Below are 20206 nucleotides of genomic sequence, written 5' to 3'. Positions count from 1 at the left end.
TGTATTGAATGAGATTTTTTTCTTGATTTCTGCTTCTGCTGTTTCATTGTTGGTATACAAAAATGCTTTTAATTTCTGGATATTGACATTGTATCCCACTGTTTTGCCAAATTCATTTATTAGGTCAAGGCACTTTTTGCCCAAGTCTATAGGATTTTCTATGTACACAACATGTCATCTGCAAACAATGATAGTTTTGTTTCCTCCTTTCTGATTTGGATGCTTTTTATTTCCTTTTCTCATCTAATTGCTGTGGCTAAAACTTCCAATACTATATTGAATAGAAGTCACGAAAGTGGGCAACCTTGTCTTGTTCCTGATCTTAGTGGAAAATATTTTAGTTTTTGCCCATTGAGTATGATGTTGGCTGTAGGTCTCTCATATATGGCCTTTATTAGGTTGAGGAACGCTTTTTCAATTCCCACTTTGCTGAGTGTTTTTATTATAAATGGGTGCTGTACCTTATCAAGTGCTTTTTCCACATCCATGGATGTGATCAGGTAATTTTTGTCTCTCTATTTTTTGTTTATGTGATGTATTACATTTACTGATTTGTAAATATTGAACCATCCTTGCATCCCTGGGATGAATCCCACTTGGTCATGGTATATGATCTTTTTAATGTATTGTTGAATGTGGTTTGCCAATATTTTGTAGAGAATTTTAGTGTCTATGCTCATCAGCAATACTGGCCTGAAGTTTTCTTTCTTTGTTGTATATTTATCTGGTTTTGGAACTAGAATGATGCTGGCTTCATAAAAAGATTTTGGGAGTCTTCCCTCATTTTGGATTCTTTTGAATAGTCTGTGAAGGATAGGGGTTAGCTCTACCCTAAACGCTTTGTAGAATTCTCCTGTAAAACCAGCTGGTTAAGAGCTTTTGTGCTTTGGGAGTTTTTTGATTACTGCTTCAATTTCACCTGCTGTTACTGGTCTCTTCAGGCTTTCTGCTTCTTCTTCATTGATTTTTGGAAGATTATATTTTTCTAGAAATTTGTCCATTTCACCTAAGTTTTCAAATTTCTTGGCATACAGTTCTTCATAGTAATTTCTTAAAATCCTTTGTATTTCTGTGGTGTCAGTTGTAATCTCTCCTCTTTTGTTTCTGATTGTGTTTATTTGGGTTCTCTCTCTTTTTTCTTGATGAGCCTGCTTAAAGGCTTGTAGATTTTGTTTATTTTTTTTAAAGAACAAGCTCCTGGATACACTGATCCTTAGAATTGTGCTTTTAGTCTCTATGTCATTTAATTTTGCTCTGATCTTGGTTGTTTCCTTCCTTCTACTTGCTCTGGGCTGTCTTTGTTGTTATTCCTCTAGTTCTTGTAGGTATAGGGTTAGGTTGTTTGTTTGAAATATTTCTATCTTTTTTAGATAGGCCTGTGTTGCTATGAACTTCCCTCTTAGGACTGCCTTTGCTGTGCCCCATAAATTTTGGGTTGTTGTGAGTTCATTTTTATTTATTTCCAGAAACTTTTTGATTTCTTCCCTAATTTCATTCTTGACCCATTCATTGTTTAATGGCATGCTATTCAATCTCCATGATTTTGAGTGTTTTGGGTTTTTCCCCTTGGGATTGGTTTCTAGTTTCAGTCCCTTGTAGTCAGAGAAAATGCTTGGTATGATTTCAATTCTCTTGAATTTGTTGAGGCTTGTTTTGTGTCCTATCATGTGGTCTATCTTTGAAAATGTTCCATGTGCATCTGAAAAGAATGTGTATTAAGCTTCTTTGGGATGAAGGGCTCTCTCTATATAAGTTAAGTCCATTTCATCTAGGGCATTGTTCAATGCCACAATATCTTTGTTAATATTTTGTTTGGTAGATCTGTCCATTTTTGACAGTGGGGTGTTAAAATCCCCTAATATAATTGTGTTGCTGTCAATATCTTTCCTGAAGTCCTCTAAGATTTTATGTATTTGAGTGCTTCTATGTTGGGTGCATATATATTTACAATGTTTATGTCTTCTTGGTGGATTTTTCCCTTGGGCATTATGAAGTGACCCTCTCTTTATGGCCCTTTTTTTGAAGTCTATTTTTTTTTATAAGAGTATTGCTACCCCAGCTTTTTTTCCTGTCCATTTGCTTGGAAAATTTGTTTGCAGCCCTTCACTTTTAGTCTGTATAGGTCTTTTGTCCTGAGGTGGGTCTCTTGTAGGCAGCATATGTGTGGATCATGCCTTCTTATCCTTTCAGCTATTCTATGTCTTTTGATTGGAGCATTTAATCCATTTACGTTTAAGGTTATCATTGATAGGTACTTATTCACTGCCATTTTTGTACCCCTGTTCCTCTCTCTCTCTCTCTCTCTCTCTCCTCCTTCCTTTCCTTAAAGCATTCCCTTTAGCATGTCTTGCAGAGCTGGTTTGATTGAAGTGTATTCTTTTAGACTTCTTTTGTCTGGGGAGCCCCTTATTTGGCCATCTATCTTGATTGAGAGCCTTGCTGGGTAAAGTAGCCTTGGTTGCAGGCCTCTGGTTTTCATTACTTGGAATATATATTGCCATTCTCTTGTGGCTTTGAGCATTTCCATTGAAAGGTCAGCTGCTAACCTTGATGGGGGAAGGGGTGCAGCTCCCTGCCTTGCTAGAGTGGTATCCAGGGTAATCAGGCATAAGAAAGAATTCCTAAAAGTCCTGTGAAACCTGCTTTTCTAAGAGTGCTTTCATTCATATGTTAAGGGTCCAAGCAAGAAATGAGTATGTCTCCCAAAGTTTCTGTAACACCTATTCCTGACAGACACTGACTCAGACTAAGCCCTTGGAGTTCTTTGAAATGTTATCTACTGTTTGATCCTTGCTGCCTGTATTCCTGTGTATTACAACCCAACAAAAGCCAATGAGGAAAGGGCTCCTGGCCTTTTTCTGCTCCTTTTTCTTGGGGAGAAATTGGCCACCACTCCTCCCCAAGCAGATCATGTCTTGGTAGTGTTACTTTCATCTGTGGCAGATGGGGGGACTTGCAGGCAAAGTCGCCCCACATTAGAGCAACAATCATATGACAGACTCTATGTGACCTGGATAACAAGAATAGGGAGTATAGGACCTTGAGTAGTGTGCTAAAGAAACACAAGTGACGTGAAGGACAGTAAATTAGCAATACACTGTGGAAGAGAGAACACGGGAAACCTGTCAAATGATACAATATAACCAGCCAAGCAAAGAAGACTATACTGAAAGAAGAAAAATACAAAAATACTATTAAAATAAAAGCTGTAAGAATAATGAAAAAATAATAATAATACAAATACGCAATAACATGCAGGTTCTCTGTAACAGCAAAGTGAAATTTGTCTCACTGTCTCAGCTGTTGGGATGTCCCCTCTTTGGGTCCAACTCTGGTCTTTTCACAGTTCCAGGTTTTTTTTTTCTCATTTGTGAGTATTTTTTTTAAAGGCAGAACAATAAAAAAAAAGATAAAATTGGAAAGAAAAAAGGAAGAATAAAACAAAGATGGAGAGAAAAGAGGAATTGAAAGAAAAAATAATTTAAAAATTAAAAATTTAAAGTTACTTAAAAAAGCAAAAAAAGCCTTTTGTTGGTTTCAAACTGGCTAAATCGGTTTTTCTCATCTTGCTGGCTGCAGCAGGCTGAGGGGTGACTGGTATGGTTTTTCTCCCTTCCAGATCTGCACTCAGTCAGCTTCTTGCACACTCCCCAGGGCTAGCCTGGTGCCTCTCCCTGGTGCCTCATGTGTGGGATCCAGGTCTTCCACAGAGTGCTCTTTCCCTGAGGTTATTGCTGTGGGCTCAGTCACAGGCGCATGTGCACTGGGCCAGACTGCCTTGGTCCCACAGGTTTGGGCGCACACCCTTCCCAGTGCTATGGGGGTGCACAGGGCCTTCTGTGCAACCTTGGGATCACTGCCCAGCTGGGTGGGGCAGTAGCCAGAGAGGCTGTAGCAGGAGAATTTCCCAAACAGTGTCTCTCTTTTCACTTTTTCTGTTTGAGAAATTCCTCCTACTCAAGCCTGCCACTCCATACTGTGGCCTGGCCTCTGTACACACAGCCCAATTCTCCAGCCAGACCAGGGACTATCTGGGTCAGGGCCCACCATCGTGCAACTCTCAACTCTCCCCAACCAGCATCCACAGACTCTGTGGGTGTTCACAGCCTCTGTGTGTTTGCCACTTAGTCCTTATTCCCCTCTCTGCAACTTCAAGCAACCAAGTCTCTCCTGGTGCTGCCTTTGCTTGGCTGGGACTGCCCTCCCCTGCCCAGGTCCCTCCCCCCTGATGGGCGCCCATCTGCTGGGGCTATAGCTGCACTGGTCCCTGTGCTGGTCCCTGGGACCTTATTGTCCTGAAGCATTCTCCTTATGGTCTGGTTTTTCAGTGTCTACTACAATTTTTGGTCTCTTATTTTCATATATGCTGGGGTACTGTTGGGTGTTTGCTCTGCTGCTCCGTAGATCGGCTAGGGAGATCTGCTCTTTCCTACCTCACTGCCATCTTTTCAGGCTCACAAAAATATTCTTGATTCAAAATTAAATTGTCCAGTTCCAAAATTAATCAACTCTTCACTCTTTATTTAGAAGATACATCTCCTTTCATTTCTTATATTTTAGATAATCAGTCCACAGACGGAAGGTAAAGGGGGAGGAGAGGTCAAGGAAAGGACAACAGACTTCTCATCACACTGGTCACTGACACTGTCCCAAGCAAACCTGGCAGGTGGTAAATGCTGACTCTTGCCCTCCTGCCAGTTTTGTTGCCATGATGGTGAGCTGAACTGTTTGTGGAAAAATTCCCCTGATGGGGGTCGTACACATTTTCTTCTGTTAGACTCCTTCTCCTTCACCTGTCAGGTTCCCATTTATTGTGGTTCCACTGCACTGTTTGGGGTTCTCCTCAACTCTGGCAGGAACCCTGATGGACACAATAATGTCAAGCAGGATGCCTTTGAAAATTAGCCCCATACACTAGCCAACGATTTCTTAAATAGGGCACATAAAAGATTGATAGGCTCACTATCATTAGCACATTCCAGCAGAAAAATGTTGCTCCAACATTAACTGTAAGAAAAAGTGAAATAACCTAGAACGTTGGAATGTTTTTTGAACCCATTAGACAGCAGAGGGCACAGGGCAACAAAATAACAAGAGAGTTAAAGAAAAAAAGATGGCTCCAAGAAGAGAAGCAACGTGAGAACTGGCTTACCCAAGGAAGAACACCTGAAAAACACAAGGCCACTATAGCAGTAGAGAAGACTGCAGCTAAAATTCTCCTCTCCTGGAAAAGGGGCAGGAAGCTCTCTCCCACACAGTTACCACCCAGACACAAGCCAGGGTTTGTCTGCCTTAAAGAGGACAGGTCACTGAGTAGGTTCTAGCCCCAAGGCCCAGGGACATAGGTCCAGCCTGACTGAGAGTGAGGCTGACCAGGAAAGCAGAATGCTTCTTTCTCTACCAGACTGGCAAGTGTCTAGTGAGAATCTTCTGCAGGGAAATGAATAAGAATGGCAAGTTGCCCCCTGAGGCCCAGGGAAAGCCTAAGGCCTAGCCCTACCATGAACGAAATACTGTGATACAAGTTGCCAAAAACTGGAAATAGCTGGTGAATGGATAACTGATAATAAACCATATCATAGAATACTACTCAGGATTAAAAAAAACTATTAATACATGTTATAACATGGCTTGATCTCAAATGCATTATGCTTAATAAAAAAAGCCAGACTCAAAAAGTTGCATACCGTATGATTACACTGGTGAGGTAAAAATGGAGACAACTGTACTTGAACAATGATAAAAGAAAGAGAAAGTGGTTGCATTTTTATATATCAATAATGAATTGTCAGAAAGGCAAACTAAAAAGAAAAAACAATTCTATTTACAACTGCATCAAAAAATACTATGGGATAAATTTAACTAAAAAGGTAAAAGACCTGTAGTCAGAAAATTATAAGATACTGAAAAAAGAAAATACAAATAAATGGAAGCATATACCATTCTTATGGACAGGCAGGATTAACATAATTAAAATGTTTATACTCCCCAAAACAATTTACAGGTTCAACATAATTCCTATCAAGATACCAATGGCATATTTCATGAACTAGAACAGATAAATCCAAAGATTTATATAGAACCACAAAAGACCTAGAATAACCTCAGCAATATTGAGAAAGAAGAGATAAGTTGGAATTATCATACTACCTGATACCAAACTACACTACATGGCCATAGTAATTGAAACAGCATGGTACTGACATAAAAACAGACATATAGATCAGTGAAACAGAATAGAGAGCCCAAAGTAAACCCACATCCATATGGTCAGTTAATATTTGACACAGAAGTCAAAAATGCACAATGGGATAAAGATAGTAGTCTATTCAATAAACAGTGTTGGGAAAGTTGGAGTGATACATTCAAAAAAAGAAAGAAACTAGAACACTTTCTGACACCATATACAAGAACAGACTCAGGATAAAGACTCTAACGTAAAAATCGATACTATAGCCCTGGCTGGTGTAGCTCAGTGGATTGAGTGCTGGCCTGTGGAAAAAGGGTCAGCATTTTGATTCTCAGTCAAGAGTGACTAACTGTATTGTAGACCACGGCCCCAGAAGAGGGTGAGGGAGAGGCAACCACCCATTGATGTTTTTCTCCCTCTCCTTCCTTCCATTCCTGTCTCTCTAAAAATAAATGAAATCTTTTAAGAAATTGATACCATAAAAGTCATAGAAGAAAACATAGGCAGTAAAATCTGACACCTTTTCCAGTTTTTAAAAAGTATATTTATTGATTATGCTATTACAGTTGTCCCATTTCACCCTCCTTTATTCCCCACTGTCCTGCACCTGCCCTCCCATCATTATTCCCCCACTTCAGTTCACATCCATTGGTCAAGCATATGAGGTTTTTGGCTTCTCCATTTCCCATACTATTCTTAAACTCCCTTGTACCTAACATTTATACTTCTTATTCCCTGTACTTTTCCCCCCATTTCCCCCATCCCCTCCCTGCTGATAACCCTCCATGTCATCTCCATTTTTGTGATTCTGTTCCAGTTATAGTTGTTTGCTTAGTTTGTTTTTGTTTCTGTGTTTTAAGTTTGGTTGTTGATAGTTGTGAGTTTGTTATTTTACTGTTCATATTGTTTGGTCTTCTTTTTCTTAGATAAGTCCCTTTAACATTTCATATAATAAGGGCTTGGTGATGACGAACTCCTTTAACTTGACCTTATCTGGGAAGCATTTTATCTGCCCTTCCATTCTAAATGATAGCTTTGCTGGATAGAGTAATCTTGGATGTAGGTCCTTCCTTGCCTATCATGACTGTTCTTTCCAGCCCTTCTTGCCTGCAATATTTCTTTGGAGAAATCAGCTGATTGTCATGGAGGAACGCCTTTGTAGGTAACTGTCTCCTTTCTCTTGCTGCTTTGAAGATTTTCTCCTTATCTTTAATCTTGGGTAATGTAATTATGATGTATCTGGGTGTCTGCTTCCTTGGGTCCAACTTCTTTGAGACTCTCTGAGCTTCCTGGATTTTTTGCACTTTGTGGGACTCTATTTCCTTTGCCAGTTTGGGGAAGTTCACCTTCATTATTTTTTTCAAATAAGTTTTCAATTTCTTGTTCTTTCCTCTTCTTTTTCTGTCACCCCTATGATTCAGATGTTGGAATACTGAAAGTTGTCCTGAAGGTTCCTATACTCTGGCCTCTCCTCATTTTTTTGTGAATTCTTGTTTCTTCATTCCATTGTGGTTGAATGTTTATTTCTTCCTTCTGCTTCAAACTGTTGATTTGAGTCCTGGTTTCCTTCTGTTCACTCTTGGATCCCTGTACATTTTCCTTTATTTCACTTTGCATAGCCTTTACTTTTCCTCCATTTTGTGACCATACTCAACCATTTCTGTGAGCATCCTGATTTCCAGTGTTTTGAACTCTGTATCTGATAGTTTGGCTATCTCTTCATCACTTAGTTCTATTTTTTGGAGCTTTGACCTATTCTATCATTTGGGCCATATTTTTTTTGTCTCAGCACAGCTGTTACATTGTAAGGGTATGAGCCTTATGTACTTGCCAGGGTGGAGGGACCCCCTTTGCTGCACTATGGTGCTGTAGTGGGGGAGGGTTCCAAAAGGGAACAATGTTGCTTGCTTGGCTCTCTGCTGGCTTTCAGTCACTACTTCCATGACCCACAAGCAAGTTGGGCCCTTCTGGTGCTGATTCCCTGGTCGGTGGGTTTGTGTATATTCTTGGCCCTGTGGGTCTCTCCAACAAACTCTCCTGTGAGGCTGAGAGTTTCTCCTGCTGCCTCAACCCCCACAGTTTTTTAACTGCCAGAGGTTTTGAACTTTATTTCTCCTGACTGGAAGCCTGGGGTGTGCACTCTCTTTGGTTCCCCAGTTGTTTCTTCTGGTTATTCTCATACAAATGTGAGAGCGTAGGTTTCCCAGCCACTGCCTTGCCCATTCAGGTTGATGAGCCATCACCTCACCCACCAGGTCCTCTAGCCACCACCTTTCTGAACTTCCTCTCTGCCCTGATTGCCCATATCCTCCCCTTTTACCAGTCTGAATGAATGTTTCTTCTTAACTCCTTGTTTGTCAGATTTACATACAGTTCAGTTTTCTGGCCATTCTGGTTATTTTTTCTTTTTAAATTGTTATTATCCTTCATTTGATTGTGCAAGGAGGCAAAGTGTATCTACCTATGCCTCCATCTTGGCTGGAAGTCCACCTTTTAATAAAATCTGATATTTTTATTAGCAATTTTTTTTCTCAGCAATTTTTTCTCATATTTCTTCTCAGTCAAGAGAAACAAACAACAACAATAAAAAACCCAAATATGAAACCACCTCAAACTAAAATGTTTTTGTACAACAAAGGAAATCATCAACAAAATAAAAAACAACCCACTCAATGAAAAACACATTTACCAATCTCACATCTGATAAGGGGTTAATATCCAAAATTTATTTTAAAACTCATGCAACTCAACACCAAAAAACCCACACACCATCCAAGTTGAAAATGGGCAGAGAATCTGAACAGAAACTTCTCCAAAGAGGCTAACAGAGATATGAAAAAATGCTCATATCACTAAGTACTAGCGAAATGCAAGTTAAAATCAAAGTGAGATATGACCTCACGCCTGTCAGAATGGCTAACATCAACAAATCAACAAACAACAAGTGCTGGTGAGAGTGTGGAGAAAGGGGAACCCTTGTTCACTGTAGGTGGAAATGAAGATTGATGCAGTCACTGTGGAAGACAGTATAGAGGGTCCTCAAAAAATTAAAAATAGAAATGTCTTATGACCTTGAGATTTCACTTCTTGGTATATATCTGAAGAAATCCAAAACACTAATTTGAAAGAATATATGTGCCCCTCTGTTCATTATAGCATTATTTACAATAGCCAAGCTATGGAAGTAACCCTAATGCCCATAAATAAATGAGCAGATAAAAAACCTGTGGTACATTTACACTCAGCCATAAAAAAAAAAGGAAATCTTAGCTTTTGGGACAGCACGGAAGGACCTAGAAAGTAGCATGTTGTTAAATAAGTCATTCAGAGAAGGACAAATGCCATAATATTTCACTTATATGTGAAGTTCAAAGAACAAAATAAACAGACAAAAAAAGCTGAAACAGACTCATAGATGCAGAGAACAGAATGATACTTGCCAGAGAGGAGAGTGGGGTACTAGGTAAAAGAGGTGAAAAGATTAAGAAGTACACATTGGTAGCTACAAAATACTTACAAGGATGTAAAGTACAGACTAGGGAGTATAGTCAGTAATATTGTAATAACTATGTATGGTGCCAGGAGGATATTGGAAATATTAGGAGGAAAACTCTGTAAAGTATATAGTTACCTAACCACTATGCTGCACACCTAAAACTAATACAAAAGAATATTAAATGTAAACTATAATTGAAGAATAAAAAGAAATAAGTTAAATTAAAAAAGAAAGAAATGAGTGCATATATCCACCATAAGACGTGTTTGAGAATGTATGTAACACTGTCACTATTATAACAAAAACCTAGAAATAGCACAAATTTTCATTAATAAGAGAACATAAAGATTGTGGTATATGTATACAATGAAATACCATCAAGCAAAAAAAAAAGGCAAATAATTACAACACGCAACAAAGGTGAAACTTATAGATGTGATGAGCAAAAGAAGTATAAAAAGAGACTTCCGCCAAGATGGAGGTGTAGGTGGAAGCACTGTACCTTCTCCTACAACCAAATTTAAAAACAACAAAGTTTTAGCAACAAAAATGCAGCCAAACCACAGAAAATTGAACTATACGGAAGTCTGACAATAACGAACCCTTCAGCCAAACTGGTAAGAGGGGCAGAGCCAGTAGCAGAGCAGGGTCAGGCAGGAAAGATCCACCAGACCAACCCAGGAGCACGACCCAGGTGCGCCAGCAGCCGTGGGCGGATCCCAGGTGTGGAGTAGCAGGCGGACCCACTGAGGGCGCAAGGCAGCAGGCTGACCGGGGTCACACATTCGAGTGCAGATAAACCTGCAAAGGAGCAAGCAGTGAAACGGACCACGCAGGCCCCAGCAGAGGGAAGCAGCAGAGGGAACAGCTATTGTCCCTCTCTGACCCCGCCCTCACGTACAGCGTCACAAACCAGCAACCTGGATGGCCCCGCCCTGGTGAATACCTAGGCTCTGCTCCTCATACATAACAGGCACGAACAGACCAAAACATGGCTCAAGGACAACTCAGAGCCCCAGAGCCAATAAATCTAAGTGACGAAGAAACAGCCAAACTTTCAGATGCACAGTTCAAAACACTGGTGATCAGGATGCTCACAGAACTGCTTGATTTTAGTCACAAATTAGAGAAACAAATGAAGGCTAAACTAATTGAAAGGAAGGGAAATGCACAAGAAACAAATAGTAATGGAAAGAAAATGAACTCAAATCAAAGGTGTGGACCTGAAGGAGGAAAAGAATGACTAAACAGAAAATGATGAAGAAACAAGAATTCAAAAAAAGGAGGAGAGGCTTAGGAACATTCAGGACATCTTTAAATGTTCCAATATCCAAATTATAGGGGTACCAGAAGGGGAAGAGGAACAGTCACGAGTGGAAAACTAATTTGAACAAATAATAAAGGAGAACTTCCCCAATCTGGCAAAGGAAATAGACTTCTAGGAAATCCAGGAAGCTCAGAGAGTCCCAAAGAAGTTGGACACAAGAAGGAACACACCAAGGCACATCATCATTATATTAGCCAAGATTAAAATGAAGGAGAGAATCCTAGAAGCAGCAAGAGATAAGGGGACAGTCACCTACAAAGGACTTCCCATCAGACTGTCAGTAGATTTCTCAAAAGAGACCTTACAGGCAAGAAGGGGCTAGAAAGAAGTATTCCAAGTCATGAAGTCCAAAGACCTACAGCCAAGATTGATCTATCCAGCAAAGCTTTCATTTAGACTCGAAGGGCAGATAAAGTGCTTCTCAGATAAGATCAAATTCAAGGAGTTCATCATCACCAAGCCCTTATTATAGGAAATGTTAAAGGGACTTACCTAAGAAAAAGAAGATAAAAAAGATGAACAGTGAAAGGACAGCAAACTCACAGTTATTAACAACCACACCTAAAACAAAATCAAACTAAGAGAGGACAGCTAGATCAGGAGCAGAACCACAGAAATGAAGATCACATGAAGGGTTAGCAACAGGGGAGTGAGAGGAAGAGAAGGGGGGAGAAGGTACAGAAAATAAGTAGCATAGATGGTAGGTAGAAAATACATAGGGGGAGGGCAAGAATAGTAGGGGAAATATAGAATCTAATGAACTTGAGATACGTGGTCATAAACTAAAGGGGGGAATAGTGGGGGAGGGGTGTGCAGGGTGGAGGGGAATAAAGGGGGAAATAGAACAACTGTAATGGCATAATCAATAAAATATATTTTAAAAAACATTTTAAAATGTATAAAAAAGAGTGTTCACTGTATGATTTGATTTATATGAAATTCATGAGTAAACAACACTAATTTATGATGATGAATTCAGAATAATAGTTATGAGTGGGGGGTAGTATGTACCAAAAAGATGCATGAGGAGCTTTCTGACCTGCAGGAAAGGTTCTATACCTTGATCTCAATGATATTTCCATGGGGTAACATATACTTGTAAAACATTCAACAGTATGTTTAAGTTCTCTGTACTTTATGCATTTATGTTTACCTCAATGCAATACAATAAAAAGAAAATTATCACTTACAGCATAGCTCAAGGACTAATGATAATATGTATAAAATGAATATTAACAGGCGAGAAATGTATAAGGACATGTCTTGGCCCTGACCCCTGTGTGCTTTTTTATCAGCCACAGATGGAGAAAAAAAAACATCCATTGGCTCTGTAGGCCGTGGTAGATCAGACCTGATGCAGCTTCTGTTCCTTTTAGGACCACCCAGGTTTATGCAATGGCAAAATAAATATCTTTTTGTTAAAAAACAAAAAACAAAGAGCAGGAATTTTTCCTCTAGTGTTTTAAAATAGGGACATTTGTTTTTATGTGCTATTAATTTGTATACTGTAACATTTGCCAGGTTATTTTCTTTTATCAAGAAAATAAAATTTCTTGTCGTGTCATCATTCTTCCACCATGTCATTTATCAATAAATCAAGATTTGTGCGCTTTACTGTGTGCATGCTATACCTCGATACAATGTCTTTCTAATGGCCCTGCCAACACTCCCAGAGAGGCCACACCCATATGGGGTTTCCCGGACTTAGGCACCCATGACCAGTCTGGGGAATGCAGTTACTCCCAACACAGCAGCCTGTCTCATTTTCCTAACACGGCAGCCACTCTGGTTTTCAGTTCTGCCACAGAGGCAGCTCCTCTATATTTCCCTGTGAGCATCAGACACCAGTCCTCAAGCCTCCAACAACAAGGGTTACCCACTAAACTCTCCAAGTGGCTGTGCAGGCCGCTCACTGGGTCTGAGGGGGAAGAAAACCCCATCTCCTCGTCCTTTCCCTTGGTTGAGGACTCACACACAGCCCTTCCAACATACCCTCTTTCCTCTTCATTACTTGACCTTTATTACATCTTTAATGTGAATGAGAGGCTCACGAGTCTTTGAAAAAACATCAGACATGTACTTTACAATTACACTGCACTTTTCTCTAGCACCTAACTGTGGTGTACAGTATTTATGGTTTGATGTTGGCTATCTCCCAACCAAGACTTCAGTATTAACCTCCGGCTGTAGTAACTCTGGTTGAACCATAATGAAACTGTTCATTGTTGACTACTTTAACCTAAAAGTGCAATTTCATATTATTTGAACTAACAATTTTATTCAAAATAGGCTTTTTAGAGAAATTGAACTCAAGCTGGATTTGAACAAAAGGAAAACGTGGATTCTTAAATGAATACCCAGGCAAATACTGAAATGCCTTCTGCAAAGCATCTTACCTTAGCTTTCAGGTCAGCACACAGGTCCTGTTGCTTTTTTCTATCCTTAGCCAATGTGTTCTCCATTTCATAAGTTGCACAGGCTTCAGCAAGTGTCAGCACAGCCTTCTGTATAAAATCTCTCCTATTCTTATTCCAGTTTGATATCAGGATTCTTCGTTGCTCCCTAGTGAAGCGGTATTGGTGACAACATTTCTCATGTTCAACCTGAAAACATAACAGATAGCTATGATTACACTTATTATACTTATAACAAAAGTGAGCCTATGCCTTATGTTATTGTTACAAAAATGAATAAAATGTGTAACAACTAATTTTTAAAAACTGGGGGCAAATACCTTAACAGTTAATACAGCAACCGGGACCAGGTTCCGGTCCCAGAGTTCCGAGCCTGTGCCTAACTGGTGACTGAGGACCAGTCGCTTAATGTTTTGAAGTCCACATTCCTTGTGTAGGACAGAGTCAAACCAGGTGGCTCTAAAATAACTTCTACTTGTACATGACAATGAATCTACAGGCAGAGCGTTATTTCCCCTATGTATAATTTCAAAAATATTCCATCTTTAAATTACTTTTGGTATTTTAACAACTTCAGTTTGACAGTTTGTGTGAATAAACACAAAAAAAATTGTTACAATAACCCTGACAACTCAGTTTGCCTTGATCTTTGAAACATTTTGATGTTAAGATATCTAAACTTGAAGTAATTACAGCGATGACAGTAGCCCTTCCCATCCCACACCCCTGAGGGACATGGCATTCTCACATCAGGACCAGCAGCTCCTGTTGGCATGAATCTCAACCAGGAGAGAGCTCAGATTTGAGGGGAGGAAGAGGAATACAGATAAGGAAATCTCTGCAGGTGATTTTGAAATGCTCATTATAGAAAGGTGTGTCTTCTGAAATTCAGAGTCACTGACCTAAACAATTCTTTATTTTGCTACTAGAGGCCATGTCTCTGAATTTGATACATTACTTAACCTCTAAATGGCATGAAAAAAAGAAAGTAGCATGCAGGATAAGGTTGGTCCTACCTAAAATAATAATTTAGTTTGGTTAATGAGGTACATGATGAAACAGGCTATGGCTTCACTTAAACCAAACATCAGCTACTAAAATCTGTTCTGTAAACTTTTTAGCTTTGTTCCCCAAAGACAAAAATATACTTAAAACCTCTCAAACATTAAGAAAGGAAATATACATCATGCAGAAATGCATACTAATCAACCCAATGTAAGAAGTAAATGCAAAATCTTATTATGTAAATAGCAGGCAAATATAAACGTCTACAAAGATAAAAATGACAGCTGGTCACAGAAGCAACTAGATTCAACAGGGAAGAAAAAGAAAGTCTTTAAAACTAAAAAGAAAGTCTTAATAAACTAAGACTTTAAAAATTCTAGAGAGAATTATTTATTATATAACATGCTTTTTATATAACAGGTATCTTCTGTTTATAGGTCAGAATTGAAACAAATAATTACAGGGTGGCAGGCTGGGGGAGAGGTTAGATGATGGTTACACTAGCTGTGTGGCCTTTGCTTCAGTCTTTCTTTTATCTGTAAAGTGAATGTAACAATGGCACTTCCCTCACCTACTGGTATGTACGTGACAGGAGTCTACATATGACTGACATAAGGCAAATTCTATATACATTTTAGTATTGTTAGCACTTGCTTAATTTAAAACAATTACAAAAATGCAGATTATGCAATAATCTTTTATAGAATGACCCATTTAAAAGTCTATGTGTGCTTGTTTACATATATACTTTAAAGTGAGTTATTATTAAATCAATTGGTGCTGTGATAACTTTTGTTTTCTTGTCTTGTCATCTAAAGAATGAAACAGTGATTTTCCAGGCCCTTCTCAGGAACATTTTAGTCGTGACTCTGAATTTGAAGCATTTGTGTTTCAGACCCAGTTGGAGGGACCGCGCAGGGTGGTTGTGGTGGGGGTAGTATAGGTAAGAACCAGCCCCCGATGCGACTGTTGGTTTCCCCATGACTAGAAGGACTGAGTGTGGCAGCTCTGTGGATGAAGGAGCAGGCATCCTACTTCCAGGCAAGAAGCAGCGATGAAAAACGTCTGATGGCGGGCAGGTGCATGTACACATACCTGGAGGTCAAACACTAGCGGAGCAGCCAGAGTGAAGACCGCTGGGGCAAGTGAGCACAGAGGAATAAATGTTGCCAGAGGGGTTACCCACACTCTTATGGACCATACAGACTTGAAAAATGACAGACTTTCAACCTATAATCTTAATATTTTCTAGAATGTAGGAAAAACTAAATTTTAGAGCACCATTAAAAAATTATTTTTTACTTAATATAAGAGCCATGAAAACAATTTAACTTGCTAGTACTCACCAAAGCATGCCTAGATTTGTGAGGAAAATATCTTTGTAACATGTCAAGATACAGAGTCCTTCTGCCACAAAGATCTCCAGGATACTGATCCAAAACACATTGGTAAATCCAGTGATCTTCTTCACTTAATTGGAAGTTTCTGGAAGAAACAAAAATGTTACACAATATTGTTAAGCAATAATGAAGTCTGTGGAATCTCAAACTACTCAAACTATTAGCAAGTGATAATGATTACATAAAATTAAAGTTTTTAAACACATTAGGTAAATTAAATGCCTGCTATTGAAAAGTTCCTAAATTCTAATACAATGGGTTCTGTGAATTCTTTATTTATTCTTGCCATAAGTTCCAGGAATAATTTGAAGTTTAACAATGAGACATAGTATTGTTAAAGTATTTATTCCATCTTACCTGTATTTTAAATATAATAACTGATAAATAAAATTTTTAAATATTGGAAAATAAAACTTTTAAAATGCAGATTAATAGGAATTTTGCTTATTCAACAAAATTTCTATTTCTAGACTGGAGGAAAATACAAATGTAGACAATTAAATAAACTTAATTACACAAAGAAAACTAAGGCCTGAGGAATGTACTTCAAAGTTTGACTTTAAAAGCAAACTTAAAATTATCTTTTACTTTACCTTCTCAACATCTCACTTTTGGGGGATGGGAGGTAAGAGTAGACATTGGTAGTGAAAAAATAACCAATGAAATTAAATTTCAAATCATTAATCATCTGTAAAAAGGGTCCCTTCTAGTCACCTTACCAATAACATATCCACCATGCTCCAAAATGTCTTTTTCACCTCAGAACACTCTTAGCCACTGACCTGGTCTGCATTCCTATGTAAAGTACACTTGACTTTTGAATAACATTGGGCATCTACATGGCACAGTCAAAAATTCAGGTAGAGCTTTGGACTCTTCAATCAGCTTTTCCCATTGGCAGATACAACCAACTGGAGAGTCAATACACTATTTTTTATCTCACTGCTGGAAACCTATGGTTAGGAAGCCATAGCTGGGAATGTGAAAATACCATTGCAGTTGAATCACAAATACAAAAATGAAGACTGGAAGAACTGACTGTATTTATTGAAAATATCTTCATATAAGTGGACCCATGCAGTTCAAATTCCTGTTGTTTCAAGGGTCAACTATATTAGCAAAGCCCTATACAGGGTGAAAAGGTTGCAGTATCAACTTGAACTCTAAACTGAATTAATGTCTCTTCATTATTCTGAGATTATTTGCATACTATTACTCCTGTTAAATAACTTGGAATAATCAAGTCGGATGCAATCAGAGGGATTATTATTAGCAATAAATACTTTCTTGATCAAAGATGAAGACTTGCTATTGTTTACTTCTATTATATCAATGATCTTCTACTTTAAAGTTAACTGTACAATTCAAAAAATTTTGTATGTCTTCTATGACTTTGAAAAACATTTGTCAACTTAAAACAATAAAAACCTCTTTACATCAGTGAAACTAATGGGAATTCCACTGTCTTCACACAAGTTCATCTAGTCTGTAAAGCATTTCATTATTCTGGCAAGTAGCAAGAAAGAAATTCTTTTTCAAAGAAGATAAACTCTAACAGCTCTATAATGGGATGAAAAAGGTTAAAGGTATTCTACCAGGAAGGATACTCTGTAGTTCCTCAGTATAACATAATCTGTTGCAGAGAAGGAATTTGAGATGAACACCTTGAGTGTCTCATTTTGTCTGAATCAGTTAGGCACGTATGGACAGTCAAAGGCTTTTGCAAATAAAACATTTCAAATAGGGGTATTAAGCCTAGAAGAAGGCTTTCCTGAGTCTATGTGGCATTTAAAACACCTTCAAGTCTTCAAGAACAATATCTCTGGTCCTTTATGAAGGAACTCATTTTCATTATGACAAGGGCATTTAATAGCAGTTAGCCACATAGCTTCTCTGTTACTCAGAACTCTGGGACTGGAACCTGGTCCTGGTTGCTGTGTTAACTATTAAGATATTTGCCCCCAGCTACAACAGCATTAAGACCTACAGTCCATGTCCTCATTAATGTTTTTAAACTGTTTCTATAAGCAAAAGGTTTTTAACATGGCTTGAATTTCCACCTTTATTTGATTATGAATGTAGGTGGGTGGGTGTGGAAATGTGTGCTGTGGAGCACAAAGTGACAGGATCTAAGTTCAATATTTTTTTTGTTCTTCTGAATTATCATTCATCTATATAATGGATGCTGTTGAAACCATTACACATCACCTTTATTAACTAGAATTTCCATTACCAAGATGCTGATAATTCACAGATGCACCTTCATTCTGTGGAGAACTGCTATGAGCCAGCTGAAAACTACCCCATGTAGAAAGCAACTCTCCTACATGCTTTCAAGGGATACCCACAACCAATGATTGATTTGCTGATGTGGAAATACAAAAGGCCACCCCACTTTCCTCAAGATAGGTCCAACTCTGTGATACCATCTGTGCTGCAGAGCTCCACTGTAGGAGCAGACTGCAGCTCCTTCCTACTGAGTTCTCCTCCTTGCGCAGACATTCTCCCCTGCTGTATCTTGCTTCCCCTGCCACCCTTCTCTGGAGAGCATTGCTCAACAAATCACTTGTTACAATCTCAGTCCCAGCATTGCTTCTACTGAACCTGACCTAAAATAATCTATAAGCAATCCTACCCATAATTTTCTAAAATAGTTTAAATCCATTGGGAAATGAAGAAGTACTTCTAAGCTAATTTCTTTGATGGCCCCTCATATTGAATGGTGATGTAAGGTTTTTCTCAAAGAGAAAGTGCAAATAGCAAACATTTATAAAAATGCCTTTCAAATTAAGGCACACATTAAGCAGTGTATGTTGCTATTAATAAATATAGCAGCAGGAGAATTTGTGGCACTCAGTGCATTTTTATATAATACGTTGCGTGAATGTATCAATTTGGTGTCATTTTAGAGACAACACCAAAACTATTTAAATGTATGAAATGCTAATATTACATTAAAACCAAATATGTCATGAACAATGATCACATCTATTTTGTTCTTCTTTTTGATTTTAGAAGCCTCACATTTCAACAGCTTTTCCCAATTACCAGAATTATGTAATTGTCGGTCATTTTTCTAGCATACATGGAATAAAAACATCTTAGAGGAAATCATATATAAATACTCACAAAATTATTATTTTTAGAATATTTATAGCAGTTGCCACAGCCGCAGGCTTAAATCTTGAGGCAAATATCCACATCAGCAATGCTAATGGCACAGACATGCATCTCCATTAGGATGCTGTTTGTGAGGAAGAAACTGCCCCCACTGTAATAGGTACTGAGTCTTCTGGATGGTACAATTCTAACATAATAGCCTCTTCTAAGCAATCATTTCTTACTCAGTCTCTAAAATAAAAACAAATTTAATATAGCTGCACTTCTAGATTCAGATCTGGACATTTATCTTTCCTAACCAAATCTTCATCTTTCAATTGTACAGAAAAATCTAAGCAAAATAGCTTAGCTGTATAAAATAATGAGGATTAGCTTTTACATCCCAAAATTCTTTTTTTAATTTAACTGCTTTACTGGTGATAATGATGACAGAATGACCTAAATTACACAGATATTGAAAAATATTCTGATCACTTTACCTCCTTTCTGAATATGGAAAAAATGACTATAATTTAAAAAAAATTAAAGACTTTACAATTATCTTAAACATTTGCAAGTTTATAAATATCCTTAGACAAAAGATCTTTGGATTGCAGTACTGTCTACAATTTGTATTTTTTTTTTGGCCATCCAAATTTTCTAATTTAAATTGTTTTGTAATTTTTATCTTTAAAATAGCCACTAACACTTTACAGTTTCAAGACTTATTGGGCACTTCTAACACTTCAGGGAATTTCAGCCTGCATAAGTATGAGATATTTACCACTCGATCCCCACCCAGCATCCCCTGCCTCTAAATATTGAAATCCACTGTTATTATTTTACCATGATTTCCCAGAAGAAGACGTGAGATAAAACAGGTAATTCAGAAATGGAGGGTGACTGGGCTCTGAGAGTTCAACCAGATGAAGGTCAGCTGTCTCCCTGTTTTCACCTATTTGAAACATTCCCAAAATTCAAAACCAACTTAGAATTAATTTAGCTACTAGTTTTCTCAGTAGTCATGTTTAAACTATTTCCTGAAACTTCCATCCAAGATGGGATATATTTTTCCTCCATCCACAACCAAAACAAGGAAACAACAAATTTAAAAACAAAAAATAACCAGAATGGCCAGAAAATTGAACTGTATAGTAGTCTGACAACCAAGGAGTTAAAAAAGAAACATTCATCCAGACCAATGTGAAGGGTGGAGACAGGCAGCTGGGGCAGAGAGGGCTGGAAGCAAAGCAGCTGCTGAAGGACCAGACAAGA

General features: G+C 38.3%; 1 protein-coding gene across 1 annotated transcript in view; it reads right to left on the bottom strand.

Annotated features, from left to right (window-relative positions):
• Nucleotides 1-8614: 8614 nt before the first annotated feature.
• The window catches only part of CCDC148 (coiled-coil domain containing 148), a 115142-nt gene continuing 103550 nt past the window's right edge, over nt 8615-20206 (bottom strand). Inside the window, exons 9-11 of the mRNA XM_053663545.1 lie at nt 15779-15917; nt 13410-13616; nt 8615-8680 (exon numbers count right to left, since the gene is read on the bottom strand). Of these exons, the coding sequence (XP_053519520.1) occupies nt 8648-8680; nt 13410-13616; nt 15779-15917 (379 nt within the window). The 3' untranslated portion in view covers nt 8615-8647. The remainder of the gene's footprint in view (nt 8681-13409; nt 13617-15778; nt 15918-20206) is intronic.

The sequence above is a fragment of the Artibeus jamaicensis genome, unplaced genomic scaffold (genome assembly GCF_021234435.1).
Source record: "Artibeus jamaicensis isolate MK-2021 breed Jamaican fruit bat unplaced genomic scaffold, CSHL_Jam_final contig_3207, whole genome shotgun sequence".
Taxonomy (NCBI): Eukaryota; Metazoa; Chordata; class Mammalia; order Chiroptera; family Phyllostomidae; genus Artibeus; species Artibeus jamaicensis.
This window is presented reverse-complemented; position numbering and strand designations above follow the sequence as displayed.